At 38.1% G+C, this 16,330-nt stretch overlaps 2 protein-coding genes across 2 annotated transcripts in view; one reads left to right on the top strand and one right to left on the bottom strand.

Annotated features, from left to right (window-relative positions):
* LOC127417762 (forkhead box protein O4-like) overlaps positions 1–3,308 on the top strand; it is an 18,338-nt gene extending 15,030 nt beyond the window's left edge. Inside the window, exon 3 of the mRNA XM_051657968.1 lies at positions 2,949–3,308. The gene's annotated coding sequence lies outside the window, so the exon portion shown is untranslated. The remainder of the gene's footprint in view (positions 1–2,948) is intronic.
* The window catches only part of LOC127417763 (sestrin-3-like), a 21,112-nt gene extending 4,782 nt beyond the window's left edge, over positions 1–16,330 (bottom strand). Inside the window, exons 1-8 of the mRNA XM_051657969.1 lie at positions 16,167–16,330; positions 6,904–7,101; positions 5,762–5,944; positions 4,551–4,796; positions 4,194–4,299; positions 3,843–3,985; positions 3,371–3,537; positions 401–545 (exon numbers count right to left, since the gene is read on the bottom strand). Coding sequence (XP_051513929.1) covers positions 401–545; positions 3,371–3,537; positions 3,843–3,985; positions 4,194–4,299; positions 4,551–4,796; positions 5,762–5,944; positions 6,904–7,098 — 1,185 coding nt within the window. The 5' untranslated portion in view covers positions 7,099–7,101; positions 16,167–16,330. The remainder of the gene's footprint in view (positions 1–400; positions 546–3,370; positions 3,538–3,842; positions 3,986–4,193; positions 4,300–4,550; positions 4,797–5,761; positions 5,945–6,903; positions 7,102–16,166) is intronic.

Below are 16,330 nucleotides of genomic sequence, written 5' to 3'. Positions count from 1 at the left end.
GGTGCGTGGAAAGTTGGGCGTGGATCGCAGAGAGTAGCATGAGCCTCCACATACTGGGAGTCTCCGTGGTGTCATGCACAACGAGCCACATGATAAGATGCACGGATTGGCGATCTCAGAAGCAGAGGCAACTGAGACTTGTCCTCCACCACCAGGATTGCAGTGGGAATTGGGCATTCCAAATTGGGGAGAAAAGGGGATAAAAATGTAAAAAAAAAAAAAAAAAAAAAAAAAACCTTGTTCCACAGACTAAATAGTCATACAGATTTGGAACAAAATAACGGTGACAAAATGATGACAGAATTTTTATTTTTTAGTGAATTATCCCTTTAAGTAGATTACACTAGAAGGTGTAACTGGACACATTTTCAGAAGAAAGCAAAATAATAAAGACAGCCACCTTCTCTGAAGCTTTGACAGGGCTCCAGGACAGTGGGCATAGAGGGGTCTTGGAGGAGTCGGGATAGCAGGCCACAGCTTTTATGTAAAGTTTCAGCCCACGCTCCAGTAACCGGTTAACTTCGCCATAATCATAATCATCGTATCTGAGGACAAACAAGTTGATGTTAGTAATTTATTGTGACTTCTCGCTTTTTCAGCGAGTCCAAGGAAAATGAATGTCAGAGTGTGTTATGTACAGGGCCTGACGGAATTTGTTTCGTTTTTTTCAGCAATTTCTGCACTGATTTTGGGGGATGCCTTTAAACATGGTAAAATGTGTTAAATGGGGCTGAGAGTACTAAACTCTAATTAGTAGGGATGGGCGATATGACCAAAATGTTATATCATGATATGAACAATTTTACATCACGATAACAATATATATCACAATAAAGTAAAAAAAAAAAAAAAAAAATTCTGGAAAGTCAAAATTTGGTTTATATATTAAATAATCATATTGTAATGCCTTTTGTTGGATAATCCAGTCAGTAAATTAAATACTTTATAAATGAAAACTTATATAATTTTCTCTTTATTTGGAACTTGACCAACAGGATTTTGAGGCTTTAAATCAACCTTACCATTATGCTAAATTTCACATCATGCCAGTCTGATATGTTGTTGACCTATATTATTATTATTATTATTATTAAAAACTTTCCTCAAAAAACACAACATGCTCTCCAAGCAATGCAACAAAGAAAATACATCAGTAAAAAAAATTTTTTTTAAATTTACAAAAATAACTGTTTAAGTCTATAGAAAATATATGAATATCTGTAGGCAAACATGACCATTGTTTTCCCAATACCAAACATCATTGAGCAGAATTTAGTAAGGGTGATGTGTAGTTTAAAACCCCTTTATTTTGGTACATGACTGTTTTCCTCAGTGGTGGTTAGAATGTTGGGCTGTCTAGCCGGTTAAGATGTTTGATTTTGTCCATATTGCTTTAATGTAAAAAACTCAGAAGAATTCAAACGGGTCACATAAGTTTTGTGATCTGTGCCGCGATATCGAGAGAAGCCAGATTGAGTAGCGTGAATGATCCCGCTTTGTGCTCTCCTGTCTCTGGAGCACAAATATCAGGAAGCCTGCTGGACTAGCGCACACTTGTATGCTCCAGAGACAGCGCACGCAACACTCACGTTTCACACAGATGCACTTGAGAAGATGAAAAGCACATTAAGTGCTAAATGTCATTGAATTTCCCAAAATTTTCACTGCCGGAAAAATCCTGTCCACGTTTCATCAATTCTCTCAGTCTCACTTGAAGCCCTGCCCACTAAAAAATATGCACACACTACGTACATGAATATTTATGTATCGCAATATAGCAAAATCTATATCGAATTACACTTTATTTCATCACCACAATATATATATTGTTATATCGCCCAGCCCTACTAATTGATATCTAAAAGCATAACCAAATTAGACAAAAATAAATTACTATGCAAGAAGCTGGGAATTGTGTAGAACTAAATGAATTATAAGCATTCCAGGTGTTCAGAGCTGGGCATAAAATAAACTATTAAAGTTAAACCATTAAATCAAATGTTATATTTCATTGACATTGGCTGCATGACACTTTCCACCAACCAGACACACTATATGGCCAAAAGTTTGTGGACACCCCATTTTAAATAACACGTTTGGTTTTTCCATTCAGTCCAGTGAAGACAAATCTTAATGCTACAGCATTCTAAAGAATTGTGTGCTTCCAAATTTGTGGTAACAGTTTGGGGTGAGCCCATTTCTGTTCCAGCATGACAATGCCCTGAGCACAAATTGAGGTCCTCGATTAAGGCTGTCACAAATATGAAATTTGGCTGACGATTATTTGTCAAACAAATAATTGCGATATTGACGACTGTCTCTTTTAGGGCTTTCACGATTAATTGTCATATAAACTGTAACTTCATATTTAACTTCAAAAAATATAAATCAAATTAAAAAAATAGGAATATGATTTAACTTTAAGGCTTTAAAAACATATTATATTGCATGAAAAATAAATGTTTTAAATATTAAAATATTTCTAAATACTTTAAATATGTATTTTTTTGGTCAACTTTACATTAACATTGTTGTTTTGGAACTCCTGTATTTTATATTTATTTATATATATATATATATATATATATATATATATATATATATATATATAAAAAAAAAAATAAGAGTGTCAATATTTATATTATATTATGCAATAGTAAATATTTCTGTCCTAATTTTGTCACTTTCGCATTTTTTTTTTTTACTGCTCTTTGATTAAACCCACGAGCCCTTATTTCTCATGAAGCAAAACCTCTGTGATTTCGTTTCATAATTTCATTACTCCACAGAAATAGAATAAGTGTGCGTCTCCTCCACGGAGTCACTAACACTGCATGTATGATCTTACAATTACCAGGAACTTTTGCCTTTACATGATCGTTTAAAGTGAAGCTGGAGCGCTTTGCATTTACTATCAATGTTTATATTTGTTCCTTTAATTTTCACAGGAGTTTGGCGTGAGTCTGCTAACGGCGCGCGCATCACGCGCTCTTCCAGACAGGATCTGCTGCTTGACATCCGCGGTGCAGCTCAGTGACACTCAGAGATCAACTGAATGACACACAAATGTGCCACTGATGACATTTAGCCTAATTTGTTTAAAATTCCCTTATTTGGGCATTTAAATGTGATTGGAATTTGAAGTGCACAATAATCATGGTTATCTGAATGAAAGCAAATCCATAAAGCTTTATTCCAACATCAAGTGGAAATCCTTTCCAGAAGAGTGGATGATGTAATAGCAGTGTTGTGTTCAACAAGCACATATGAATGTTGGTGTTCAGGTGTCCACAAACTTTTGGACATAAAGTGTACAAACTGATATAAACACCAAAGAGTGAATCAGGGAACTAGAGCAAGCTTATGGTACCTTATTCCATAAAAACAATGAATGTAGTTCCAGATGGCTCGTTTGAGATCAGGGCTATGGGGGAAAGGGAGGGAGGCCACATTGCGAAAGCGCTCGTCTAACAAGTGCCCTATTTCAGAGTAGAGCCTGTTCACCAGCGAGAAGCCGTGATCCTCCCACGAATAGTCCTGCACATGTAAAACAACAAAAACACTATTCGTAACTCCAACATAACCCAACTGTTTTGAGGATTTTAAACTATAGGAGGGACATAAGATTTCTATTCAAAATAAATCTTACAAAGAGGCCACTTGAATGATATGGACATTTGAGATGACTTGCCAGCAGCACAAAACTTCCTTTTAAGGTTTCAAGAGTAAAGTAAAGTGCTGACAGCCTTAAGGGAGGGTGCAAGCCATAATTCTAACCCTTAGTGACCTCTTGCCCTACTGCATTTGGTAGGTGACACCCAATGCAGAGTGGCAGTCCCCACCTGCACCCGGAATACTTGGAAATGGTCCTCCTCCCGTCTGGCAAATTCTTGGTAGCCGAATTCCGGATCTGTGATGAAACGGAAGGGGTCAGCAGAGCACATCTCCTCCTCCTCCTCCTCCTCCTCCTCCTCCTCCTCCATATCTAATATGGGGTTGCATTCAAGAAATAGTGGTGTTACGAAGGAGCGCCAGTAAGTTTCCACAAGGGAGAGATGTTTACGATAGAAAAGATGCTTGGGTAAAAATAACTCTGGACATTCGTCCCAATCCAAAATTAAACTTCCTGTTTACAACAACATTGGCAATGTTACTTGACACACTGGCTTAAAAACTTACACACTATGTCATACCTGCATGTAGGAGTGTCTGTGAATGGAGTCGATCTCCTTTTTGTTCCTCCTGTATTTTCTGTTTTTGTTCTTGATGGCAAGAGAGCTCACAGCTTGAGTCTAGGGACTTTGAAAAAAAATAAAATAATGGTGCACCATTAAAAAGCAACCATGTATATTTAATCTAGGGCAGTCAATTTAATGAGTTCATTTGGTATGATTAATTTAACCAAAATATTATATGAACGCATTCACGCAAATTAAATTTTGCCCCCATTTGCTTTAAAATCAGATTTTAAATCCAAACATAACTGTTCTATTCAAGAGTCAAAATCATCATTTGACAACCAACTCTGCCAGCTGAGTGATCATCCCTACCCTTTGCCGTGGTGTTTTCTCTGTGGGTCCAGCAGGGGCTGATGATAAGGCTGTGTTGCCATTGGCAGCATCACAGAGGCAGTAGCCAGGGGTCATGCTGTGAGGTACTCTGGGAGAGGGAGTGCTGTCCGAGTCAAAACCAGAACCAAAAACGAAACTGCAAAGGGAGTGACAGTGGGCCAGCAGAACAACTGCATGAACCAGCTCGGCCATGGACAAGCAATGGTCTCCTGTCTTGAGCAGAGCCTGAAACACACGAAAGATCCGTATCTGTGCAACGTTACAACACTTCATTTATATTCAAGGCATTTAACAAAAAGTGCTTTAGCCCCAACACATGAGAGCCATCGTGATCAACAGATAGCAGGCATGCATTTTAGAACGTTATCTGCAAGAAAAACAAGTGCTTCTTGTACAAACACAAACAAACGCTTACTAGTGCAAATAAACCTAACATTATATAATACAATTGTATTAAGTTTGTTCTCATCTAATTCATATATAATGTTTGAGTCCGTCTCTTAAGTACGTATGCAATTTTAATTTATTTTATTTCATCATTCTGTGTCTAGCTTTTGTGCCTCAGTAAGTACTGGAAGCTCCTATTACCAAAATGAAATTCCTCTTTTTAATTTTTTTTATTTGGAATGCCAAATTCCCAATGCGCTCTAAGTCCTCGTGGTGGCATAGTGACTCCAAGGTGGCGGAGAACGAATCTTAGTTGCCTCCGTGTCTGAGACATCAATCCACGCATCTTATCACGTGGCTTGTTGAGCGCGTTACCGCGGAGACGTACCGCGTGTGGAGGCTCATGCTGTTCTCCGCGGTATCCATGCAAAACTCACCATGCGCCCCACTGAGAGCGAGAACCACACATTATAGTGACCACGAGGAGGTTACCCCATGTGAATCTACCCTCCCTAGCAACCGGGCCAATTTGTTTGCTTAGGAGACCTGGCTGGAGTCACTCATCACGCCCTGGATTCGAACTCGCGACTCCAGGGGTGGTAGTCAGCATCAATACTCGCTGAGCTACCCAGGTCCCCCCTACCAAAATGAAATTCTTTATGTGTGCGAGCATACTTGCAAATACGTATTTGTAAATACAGATACTGTTATTTCAACACAAGCTGTAGTAAACAAAGTATCTGATTAGAAAACACATGACCATCGACTGAGAGGGAGGATAAATGTAGTTTCATATCATGTACCTGTATGTGTGAGCGTGCCGTGAGCCAAGGTTGATGGGCCAGGACCTTGTTGATGTGGTCAAGGCGCTGTAGACGTGGGGGCGCGGCCTCCAGACCTTGAAGCCACAAGGGGTCTCCACCCACACGCAGGAACTGAGCCGAATGCAGAGACACCAAGTACCTACAGTGATGTCGTGCAGTCGCCTGAAACACAAACAAACTAAATCTATAACTACCTGAGGACATTCTGTGCACTCATTCAAGCATCTTAAATCAAAATATGCAGCTTTTAATCCATTTCGGTTAGCTTTGAAGTCATCTCTATTCAGCCATACACCTTAGGTTTGACAAAATTAACTTTAGCAGATATACACATTTAAAATTTTGTCTCCTTCAGAAAAACGGGCCAAAAATATTGATGACTCACATTTCATTACAGTTATCTGTCCAATAACATGCTCTCAAGAATGAGTCTCTCACTCTTATACCACCCATATCTGACTAGCAATAGCAAGTAGCAAATCATGGTTCTATTTTTATTTATTTTTTTATAAATAAAAATAGATGAGCCCTCCAATATGTCCTGCTCCAACTTCTCGTTTTACAGAGGGAAGAAAACTGCACCATTTCACAAGGTTTTTTTTTTTTTTCACAAAAAAATGTGGAATTCTCCCCAATTTGGAATTCCCAATGTGCTCTAAGTCCTCGTAGTGGCGGAGGATGAATCTCAGTTGCCTCTATGTCTGAGACAGTCAATCCACACATCTTATCATGTGGCTTGTTGAGCACGTTACCGTGGAGACATAGCATGTGCAGAGGCTTCATGCTACCCTCCGCAGCATCCACACAAAACTCACCACGTTCCCCACCAAGAGCAAACCACATTATAGCGACAACGAGGAGGTTACCCCATGTGACTCTTCCCTCCCTAGCAACTGGGCCAATTTGGTTGCTTAGAAGACCTGACTAGAGTCACTCAGCACACCCTGGATTCGAACTCGCAACTCCACGGGTGGTAGTCAGCGTCTTTACTCGCTGAGCTACCCATGCCCCCCCCATTTCACAAGGTCTTAAAGGCTTCATCAAATAAAAAAAAATTGAGATATTATTTGGGCCTGTGATTGAGTGTAGTGCACATGTAAATAGGACCGGTCTATTCTTACCATGATGGCAATGTAGTGCCGGTAGTTCAGGGGCAATGGGCCATCCATGTAGAGGATGTAGTGCTGGGTGCGCAGGAAACTCTCCAGGTACTGTGGGTGAGAGGCCATCTGTTGAAACACCATGTCCAGACGCCCCCTGTTGGCCAGAGCCTTCATACACAACAGGGAAGCACGTTCTTCCTCAGAGTTCACCATCACCTGTCAGGAGGAGAACAGTGTGCTGAGAAATGATCGTTTCCTTTTAAAAAGGAGATAAGAATGGCAAACAAATCAATGAACCACACCAAAGATATCTTTATAGAATCTCTTTTTTTAATTTCTTTGATGCATATTTTTGTCCTTTCACTACCCTGCAATTTTACAATACTATTTAAATATTTTCCCAGAATCTGTTCTGCGGCAGTTGCAAAAAAGTGCATTACAGAAACACTCCTGCCTCTTGTTTGATAGTGTCTGTGAATCTCAAAGTAGCCACCTTAAAATAACAGACACAGTAGTGTTTGCAGCATTCCTCAAATAGTTCCCCAACAAAAAGAGAAAAAAAGGAAAGGTCGCAAACAAACATGGCCTCTGCCATGGGACCTGTGGGTATGTCGAGGGCCAGTAATAGACATTCCATGCTAAGATCACTACCAGTTTGACCTCCTTCAGTATACTGACTAGACAGGAGTCTGTCAAACTGAGTCTCCCACTTTCACACCTCAAGATGCTTCAAATACATCTCACTTATGAAAACAGCAACCACACTCCCAGTGTAATAGGATCACAGACACAGCTTCAGCTTGGAAGTTGTCACTAAATCGTCCACATTTAGCAAAAGGAGTCTATTTTAGACTATTAGACACCTTGTGGAAAGGTGTGAATGTGGCAAATACTATTTCTGAAGCCCTCGTTTAATCGGCCTTGAGATGAGACTAGGCATGTGACGGTATTTGGTTATACGTTACATCAAGGTAATTAACATGCACAATATTGTTATCATGGGCACTTCAAATACTGTAGATAATTCTAGATAACCTTTTAGCCAAGTTGTTTAGATTTTTCTCATCGCACAGTAGTTTTTATTCCATCAACAAATCGAGATTTACATCACTGCATATATGCAGCACAAATGACACACACGCACCCTTATGTAAACAAACCAGCATGGACTAGAAGCATGGCTGAAAGAGGAAGGCAGCTGACCCTTTATTCGCCTTCTAATAGGGTTAAGTCAGTAGTGTGGAAGTATTTTGGGTTCCATAAAAATGCAGAGGAAGTGATGGTTTCCCTTTGTGTAACACATGCGTCAGAAAAGTGGCAGCGAAACACGGGAACACCTCAAACATGATCGCTCATTTGCATGACAATCAATTCAGCAAGTTCTGTTCAATTCAGCAAGATAAAAGAAAGATGTGACAGTTCTGCAAATTTTTCCAAACCGTTTTAGAAAACACTATAAGGACAATTAGCTAAGTGACAACTAAGACGACAAAGAAAGTGAACTGTTGTTGCTATTTGCAGATAATATGTAGCTTGCTTTCAAGTGGCCGAAGAGTAGTTCGCTACTCCCCATTTTTCTCACAGTAATGAATGAGTAACTGATAACAAGGAATCCATTTCCCCCCACACTAACCACGCCCCCAGGGTATGACGCATTGCTGACTATATCTACATATACTCAAAGACACTTTCAAGGCAAGTCAGTCCACTTGGCGACAATCTTGGAAATGCTCTTGGGCAGCTTCTTCTATGGATACAAGTGGCATGAAAGTACAGCACCTATCTACTTGAATGGGGGAAAACTGACATCTCCAAAATGGTGGTCAAAATTATGAACAAAGAACATATTTCAGATCGGCAGTAAAATATGACAAAAATGGTATCTTAAAATTGTTCTTCTTTAGTTCAGATCACACTTAAAAACGATATTGTTCACACTGGTCCAGCTAGTGCGCATACACATTTGAGTTGACTGACAGGAAACATCTGTATCTAAAAGGTGGTTGGCTCTTTCACCTGTAAGGCGGGACTTCCTTTTCTACATTCGCTATATTGTGTTCCAATTACTTCCATTCATTTTAATACAAGTGCTCCACCTCACCTTGAGTCCCATACTTCAAGGTTCCACATTATATCACATGACTCAAATCAAATTCTTCATCTTCTTCTTCCTTCGGCTGCTCCCATTAGGGGTCACTGCAGCGGACCATCCATGATCCACATATTTGACTTGGCACAGGTTTTATGCAGGATGCCCTTCCTGACACAACCCCCAGTGGCTGGGTGACTAGGACTCAAATCAAATTAAAAAATAAAGTGTAAAAGAACTCACTTTCACTAAAATGCATATTCTAAGATCTTAGCGACAGACTTTACTGAAACATTGAGTGGTATTGCTGAGTATTGACAATTAACTGATTGGTAGGCCCACACAGAATCTGCATATGTTCTTCATGTTTTATCAGCTGATTGTTGGAGAAAAATGAAAATCTGCCAGCATTCTGTGCAGGCCAACCGATTGGCCCTGCTCTTCATACAGTGGTTGACAGAAAGGAGAGGGTTATAAATAGTTCTGTAGGACAGCTGAGATAGCAGTTGTATAGATAAGGAAGAAACACCATTCCATAAACTTCCCTTCTGACAGGTTCTAAAAGTAGACTTCCATAAAATTGAATGAACTTAAAACATTAAACCTTCTGCAAATATTTGTTCCTTAACCCGATTTAACGGGCATATCCATTCAATGGACCATTTCTCAACAAAATGGAGCATGGAGTGGAGTTTAACATGAACTGTGTCAATACACTGAGGTGCAGACAGTGGTTTGTTTGTCTGGTTATAAAAGGCAATGTGATCTTGGCAATAACTGTATGACGAAATAAGAACAAAGACACACACATTTTCTTCTATCAAGGAAAAAGATCCATGTCAGGCTGGTGCTGAAAGCTGTGTTATGTTTCTGTGTGAATAGCCAATAAATACAAAAAAAGGCCCGCACACTATATTAATGGAACAAAACAAGAACACTCAATGCGAGATAAAACCACAGCTTTACTAGAAAACGGCAAACGTTTCGGTCTGAAAAAGATTTGATTCATAACGCAGTAATTTTAACTCCTACAATAATCTACAACATACTGCAATATAAACAATTTAAAAGTAAACATTGTCATATTTAATCAACACTATATCGTCATTATCAACAGCTGATCATTATAAATTTCCGATATGGCCTAAGGATGCGAACTGCTCTGCAACAGCTGGAAACACTCACAAGCCCCCGCGTGCTTGGAGAAAATACACCAATGTTGCGTTTTTACTCTGAAGGACGTAGCGCATGCATTTATTTAATCAGATCATAATCTTTTGAAGTTTGATAATCACATTAGGTCATTTCAAGATTCCTGTCTTTCCACCCCCAAATTTAAAACCTCTTTAGATGATAATTAAGACTTGTTGTATCACTCGACTTTTATGACCTTACATTTTGGAAAACTGAATAAGACATTAAGACATTTTTGTTGATTAAAAACAAAAAACATTTAATTCTAAATGTCCTCTCTCGTTAATATGCGCTCACTGGCTGATGATGGTAGTCTTAAAGAGCCAGTACCGATTAAGCGCGTTCAACATATCAATATACAACAATAAACATGTAACAATAAATAAATAAATAAATATAAATATATATATATATATATATGACATTTCAAGACATTTATTGATGTTCACTGAATTGGTTCATTTTTCAAAAACTAATATGTGACCAATATGATGATAAACTATTGAAAATATAATTAGTAAAATTTATATTTTCGAACTGTACCAAGAACAAGAAGGGTTACCTAGAAGGTTTGAAGGCCCCTTTATAATTAACAGCATTAGCTCATAAAGAATTGATTTCATATGCAAGCAAAATGGAATTTGTAATGGAAATATACCAATCGATACCAGATCGAAAACTAATCGAGAGCTCATGAATCAGAATCGAATCAGGAAATATGTATCAATACCCAGCCCTAAACAACGCTACAAAATCAGCAGCGCTAAACATACAGCTTGACCAGTAGTCCAAATTCCAGAATTAATAACCCTTTTGAACTGGTTCTTAGAACAAGGCACGACTAGTATAGTCTGATTCCTGAGGTTTTTTTATTACAGTGCAAAACATAGAGCATGACCAGTGTAGTCCAATTCCCAAACAAATTACTTTTTTGAGCCTGTTCTTTTAATTCTACAGTGTGAAACATACAGCATGACCAGCATTGTACAATTCTCAAACAAATGACTCTAATGACTCTTTTGAATCTACAGCACGAAACATAGGCCTACTTCTTATTCCCAAATATTTCTTCCTCAAAGCTATCAAAACCATTGTTAATGGAATCAGTAAATTCCTTTTGATTCCCATCCATACTGAAGGCTCTAAGACTCAAGTGAAAATATAGTCAACCAAGGGCCAAGAGCATGTATTAATATATCCAATAGTCACATAGGGATAGGCCATTTAAACAGTACTAAGATGATTAGGTCAGTCTTTAAACAGCAGATCAAACCTTATTCTCCAGTGGGACACTAGTATGAGTGCACTTTCCCTTGTAAAGAGATCACATGTCTCTAAGTCTGTTAGCAATACCCAAAACTCAGCAGTGACCCAGAAAAACAAGCAACTGTAAATACAGAAAAATTAAACATCCAATCATGGTACATTACAGAGTATTAAGTTCATGTGGCCTGTATCGACAGACACTCACAAAACATGAGAATCACAGGAGAGTCTGTATCTCCGAGTCTGCACTGAGAGAAAACATTCCAATTAACTACTAATGAAACTTTAGAGGGAAATTAGAGACTAATGCAAGTCATATGAGAGGCTGATAGATGCACACACACCCACACATCCTCAGCTCACTGAAACACTGTCAAAAGAAAAAAAAATTTAATAAAGCTGTGAGAACAAAAGGTGATAGTTAAGTGTCTGTTTTAAGGTGTAGAAAACAAGTTAATAAATAACACTAGCACAGGCCATGGACATTTTCAACAGTGTATGGTTATTTTGAAACTCTGGGAAATTTTCTGTCAATACATGATGCCTCATCACCACCCACAACATGCATCGACATGTCTTTACCAACAGTCAACATGAAACAGGAAGTCGGTTTCATATCCTCTTGGCGAGTTCCTCAAACAATTCAGCTGAACTGTCATATATTGGATAAATATGTCACTTTCAGTTTTTTGGCAATCATGATTCCCATTTTTTTGAACAATGACAGCATCTCTGGCCTCTACATAATAATTACTTCATATTAAAATGAATGAAATTGACTAAATTGATGTTACTATGCTACATCAAGCAGCATCAGTGGGCGATGCTAAATAAGGCTGAAACGATTAGTCGACAATAATAAAAAAAAATTGCGCTGCAGCTCGCGCCTGACTGAGGAGAGGAAGAAAACACAGCTCACAGTCCAGATGCACTCTAAACTTTCCAGACAGCATAAGGTGATGTAGATCGCAAAGTATGAGGGAATTATACTACAAAATAAGTAAATACAGAAGTGTCGTCCTGATGTGAAATAAACATCTGACATTCCGCTTGAGCAAAACTTGCCTGTCAGAGGGTCTAAAAATGAAACAGCCCACCGTTATATGTTAAATGCATCCTTTATTAAAGTTCAAATAATAATGAAGCAGGTTGTGTAAATAAGCACAAACTCCGACACTGGCATTTCTCTATGCGGTCACAGCCACTTATATGAGTTGTGTGAAAAACAGAGCGAGAGTGTTTCAAACTTCTACCGGCTGAGAAACCCTCTCAAGTGGAGACACTCGTCTCTCGCTAGATTATAATATGATGGCTCGTGATGTAGTGAATCATAATATGCGTGTCACCGTGTGTATCTTATTGTGAAGAAAATCCGTGATACGCAGCTCTGTTAAAAAGAGTTTTTTTGTTTGTGTGTGTTAAAGATGGATTGAAGTGAACAAATAGGTGAGAGAGTGTAGTCGTCTTAACCCATTACACAATTAAAAAACAAAATTGGTTATTGATGCGTCATTTTTGGTTTGTTTTCCAATATAAATATCTAAAACGTCTTACGTTCATTTACTTTAGGAGCTATAATGCAGAATTTTTTTTAGAGAATGTTGAATATAATATTTAATATATATTTAATATTTTAAAATATAAAAAAAATCCTTAAAACAAGATACATTTACCTGAGAAGCAACATATATATATATATATTGAATACAAGTATATTTGTCTTTACTGCACTGGCAGAAATATGAACAAGTGAAAAAATACACTTGTATACAAAATACACTTATACTCAAGATACATTCTCTGAAAGCAAATCTAAATATCTTATGTTTCTATCATATCTTATATGATTTTTAGATCATTTTAAATGGAAAACAAGACAAAAACACTTGATAACAAAAAGGAATTTTTGAAGTGAATTTAACGAATAAAAAAAAAAAAATCAAAGTATTTTTTCCCTTGTAATTCAGTTAATGTCATTTAGAGGTATTTTTAAAAGTTGATTTTGTCCTCTTTATTATTGTATTCACATTTAATAGGTTTTAAGTCGGGCACAAGATGAACAGTCAGTTAAGAGCTAATGATTAATCGTTGCAATAATCAACGAATAATCGTTCTAATAATCGCTCGTTAGATTAGTCAATTATCTAAATAATCGTTAGTTGCAGCCCTAATGCTAAACATAAAAAAAAAAAATTAAAAAAAAAAAAAAGTGTATAATGATGTGCCTTTCCATGGACAAACAAAACAGTGTTTGCATTTGCACACATTTGCATGATCTCTAGCATTGAGACTTGAATAACTTCATAGTTTCTAGCTGGTCCAAAAGCTCAAAAACAATATTCTTTTCTTTTTGACATCCAATAGAGGAAAAGGCCCTGAGTGAATTACAAAACACTGTCATCACACACCCAATCAAAAGACCCATGGACAGAGAAAAACAGACAAATATAAGCCAACTATTAGTCTTTTGTCATTTGAGGATGGTCTAAACACGAGGCACCGAGAGGCTGGGGACTTCAGTTTAGGGACGGAGTCCAGAATAAGAACAAGATGCGATATTCAATCTGCATTCTCAGAAGGCCTGGAGGTGTCTATCCTGGACGTGTGCAAATGTCCCGACACATTACACAAACCCATTTTCTACAAAGGAAACACTATTTCAGCTTGCAAACCTGGAAGCCAGGAAGAACAAAACGGCCAGCTGCACCTCACTGGGGGTTGGACTGAAACAAGCCCGGCAGCAAACACAGACAGACAAACACACCAGGCCACATATGGATAGTCAAACAATGGCGAAAACAGACAGACTGACATACATTGAGAGGTTTGCGTATTTGCTAAATTTTTGTTCTGAGAGTCTCGGCTATCATCTGGTGGTGGAATCACTAAGGCCTCATGCCTACACACTTACAAGTCTTTTTTGTTTTTATGTCATGAAAGTAATGTTATTCAGATAACCTTCCTAAAAATATTCCCCTTCCTCACTGTACATAAACTAGACTAACTGACTGATGTTGGATTACATCAGACACAACGCTCTGACAAGGTATCCAAAAGCAACATGCCTAAAGTCAAGACAGGAATCCAAAAACATGGTTTCTGTGCGCAGCCTTGTTCTAAGGACTGAAGAAAGACATTTAGAGAGCTTTGAAAGGCATATCACTTCTTACCTCTAGATATTTTTATGAAAAGTATTTCTTAAAAAAGGACTAAAGGTTGCTGAGGAAAAAAGGGAAGGTGTTTATGATGATAACTATCTAAGTACAAGCCTGGGAAATTTTTCGTGGGCAGACAAACGAGAGCATAATTTTCTGAGAAATGATTAAATGAAACGTTCCTCTTTTGTTCTCCTGAATGCGGAGCAACACTGTCGCCACAGCGGCCTCTTCTGGTTGATGAAGATACGACAGGCGAACGAAGAGAAAAACAACTTTGATTGGCAGTACATCAGCATCACATCACACACAAACGGGTGAAAGAGAAAACACTAGGGACCAAGCAGCTAACCATAAAATAAGATTAATAAATGGCCAATCTTGCTGTATATATTGTATTAAATCTATCACGGGGCTTTTGTGTGTCGCGCGACATGGACCGAGAAATATACCACAACAGGACAGATTTAGCACAAGTGCTCAGAAATAGATCCTTTGACAAGATTGTAAAAGCATACAATTAAAAACTCCAATTAAATGAAAACGTTCCTATTTCGATGCGACACATAAAACTGATTCATACGCACTGATCATGTACAATACTAAAGATTCATCTGACAAAGGGCTATTACGTTTATCAGAGGTGACGGATAGTGTCAGACCCACAAAACTTCATTTCAACATGCCAGTGTGTATTAAACAAGCCAAGACTTGAGTTGTCGGTATGTAAGGTTTGAAATGATAAATAAAATCCATAACCATGGCTTTGCAGATCCCTCTGCACCAAAGCAAGGCTTTCAAGATTATTCCAGACTCCATTGTTAATTAACTATGAACCTGAAATGCATACCTTTATTTGTGGACAATAATAGTCGCAATATGACAATGTGAAATAATGGCCATCTGAACCCAGCTGAAGCAGGAACTGAGAATATACACAGGCAATGGGTTAACAAACCTTATCTTAATCTTTGTTTTAAATGCAATGTATTTGCACAGATTTTCTTTGCATAAAATGCGAATTCAGATGTACAAAACATGTTAGGGTTAAAGACTGGCTTGCGTTACTGATGAATACAGTCCTCAAGTCTGAATCAAGTTAACTGGAAGACTGTAGTTATTTTTTCACTGAGTATTAATCACTTTTATTGTCAAAAATGAACTTGATGTCAGGACAAAATAAATACGAGCAATGAACTGGCTTTTGCCAAAATCCATTGTTTGAAAAGTAGCGACCAGAATAACAACATCGATCGATTAACGACTCCAGAATCTTAAAATTGATTGTTTCTGCAAATATATTTGAAGTATGACGTTCATGTATGCTTAAAACAACGGCGATTACTCATGGCGACGAGTCTTTTCTTTCAAAGAGCGACTCTCTAGACTTGAATATGTATTAAAAGCTGACAGTGGATTCAAAAACAGTGACCGTTTCAACATAACATAGTTTCGATGATTTTTTGCTGTCAACTTTCAAACTTCCCCGCGAGCTCATCAGTCTAGATACGGTTACAGTTTACTCTGATGAAAAAAAAAAACATAGATAATTTCTTCACTTCAGTGTTAATTGTTACCTGATTTTGGACAAACTAGCACTGTGTTCCGAGGCGACAATCCATGTTTCTCGTGCAGATGATCATTTTCCTCCCTGTAAAGGCATGAATGCTGCTCCTCTCTGGCTTTCTTGGTTCTTCTCACCTACACGCTAACAAAGACCAAGCCGCTATGAGATGTACAT

This window comes from Myxocyprinus asiaticus, chromosome 27 (genome assembly GCF_019703515.2).
Source record: "Myxocyprinus asiaticus isolate MX2 ecotype Aquarium Trade chromosome 27, UBuf_Myxa_2, whole genome shotgun sequence".
Lineage (NCBI taxonomy): Eukaryota > Metazoa > Chordata > Actinopteri > Cypriniformes > Catostomidae > Myxocyprinus > Myxocyprinus asiaticus.
Note: the sequence above shows the minus strand (reverse complement) of the source record. Positions and strands in the feature narration are given on the sequence as shown.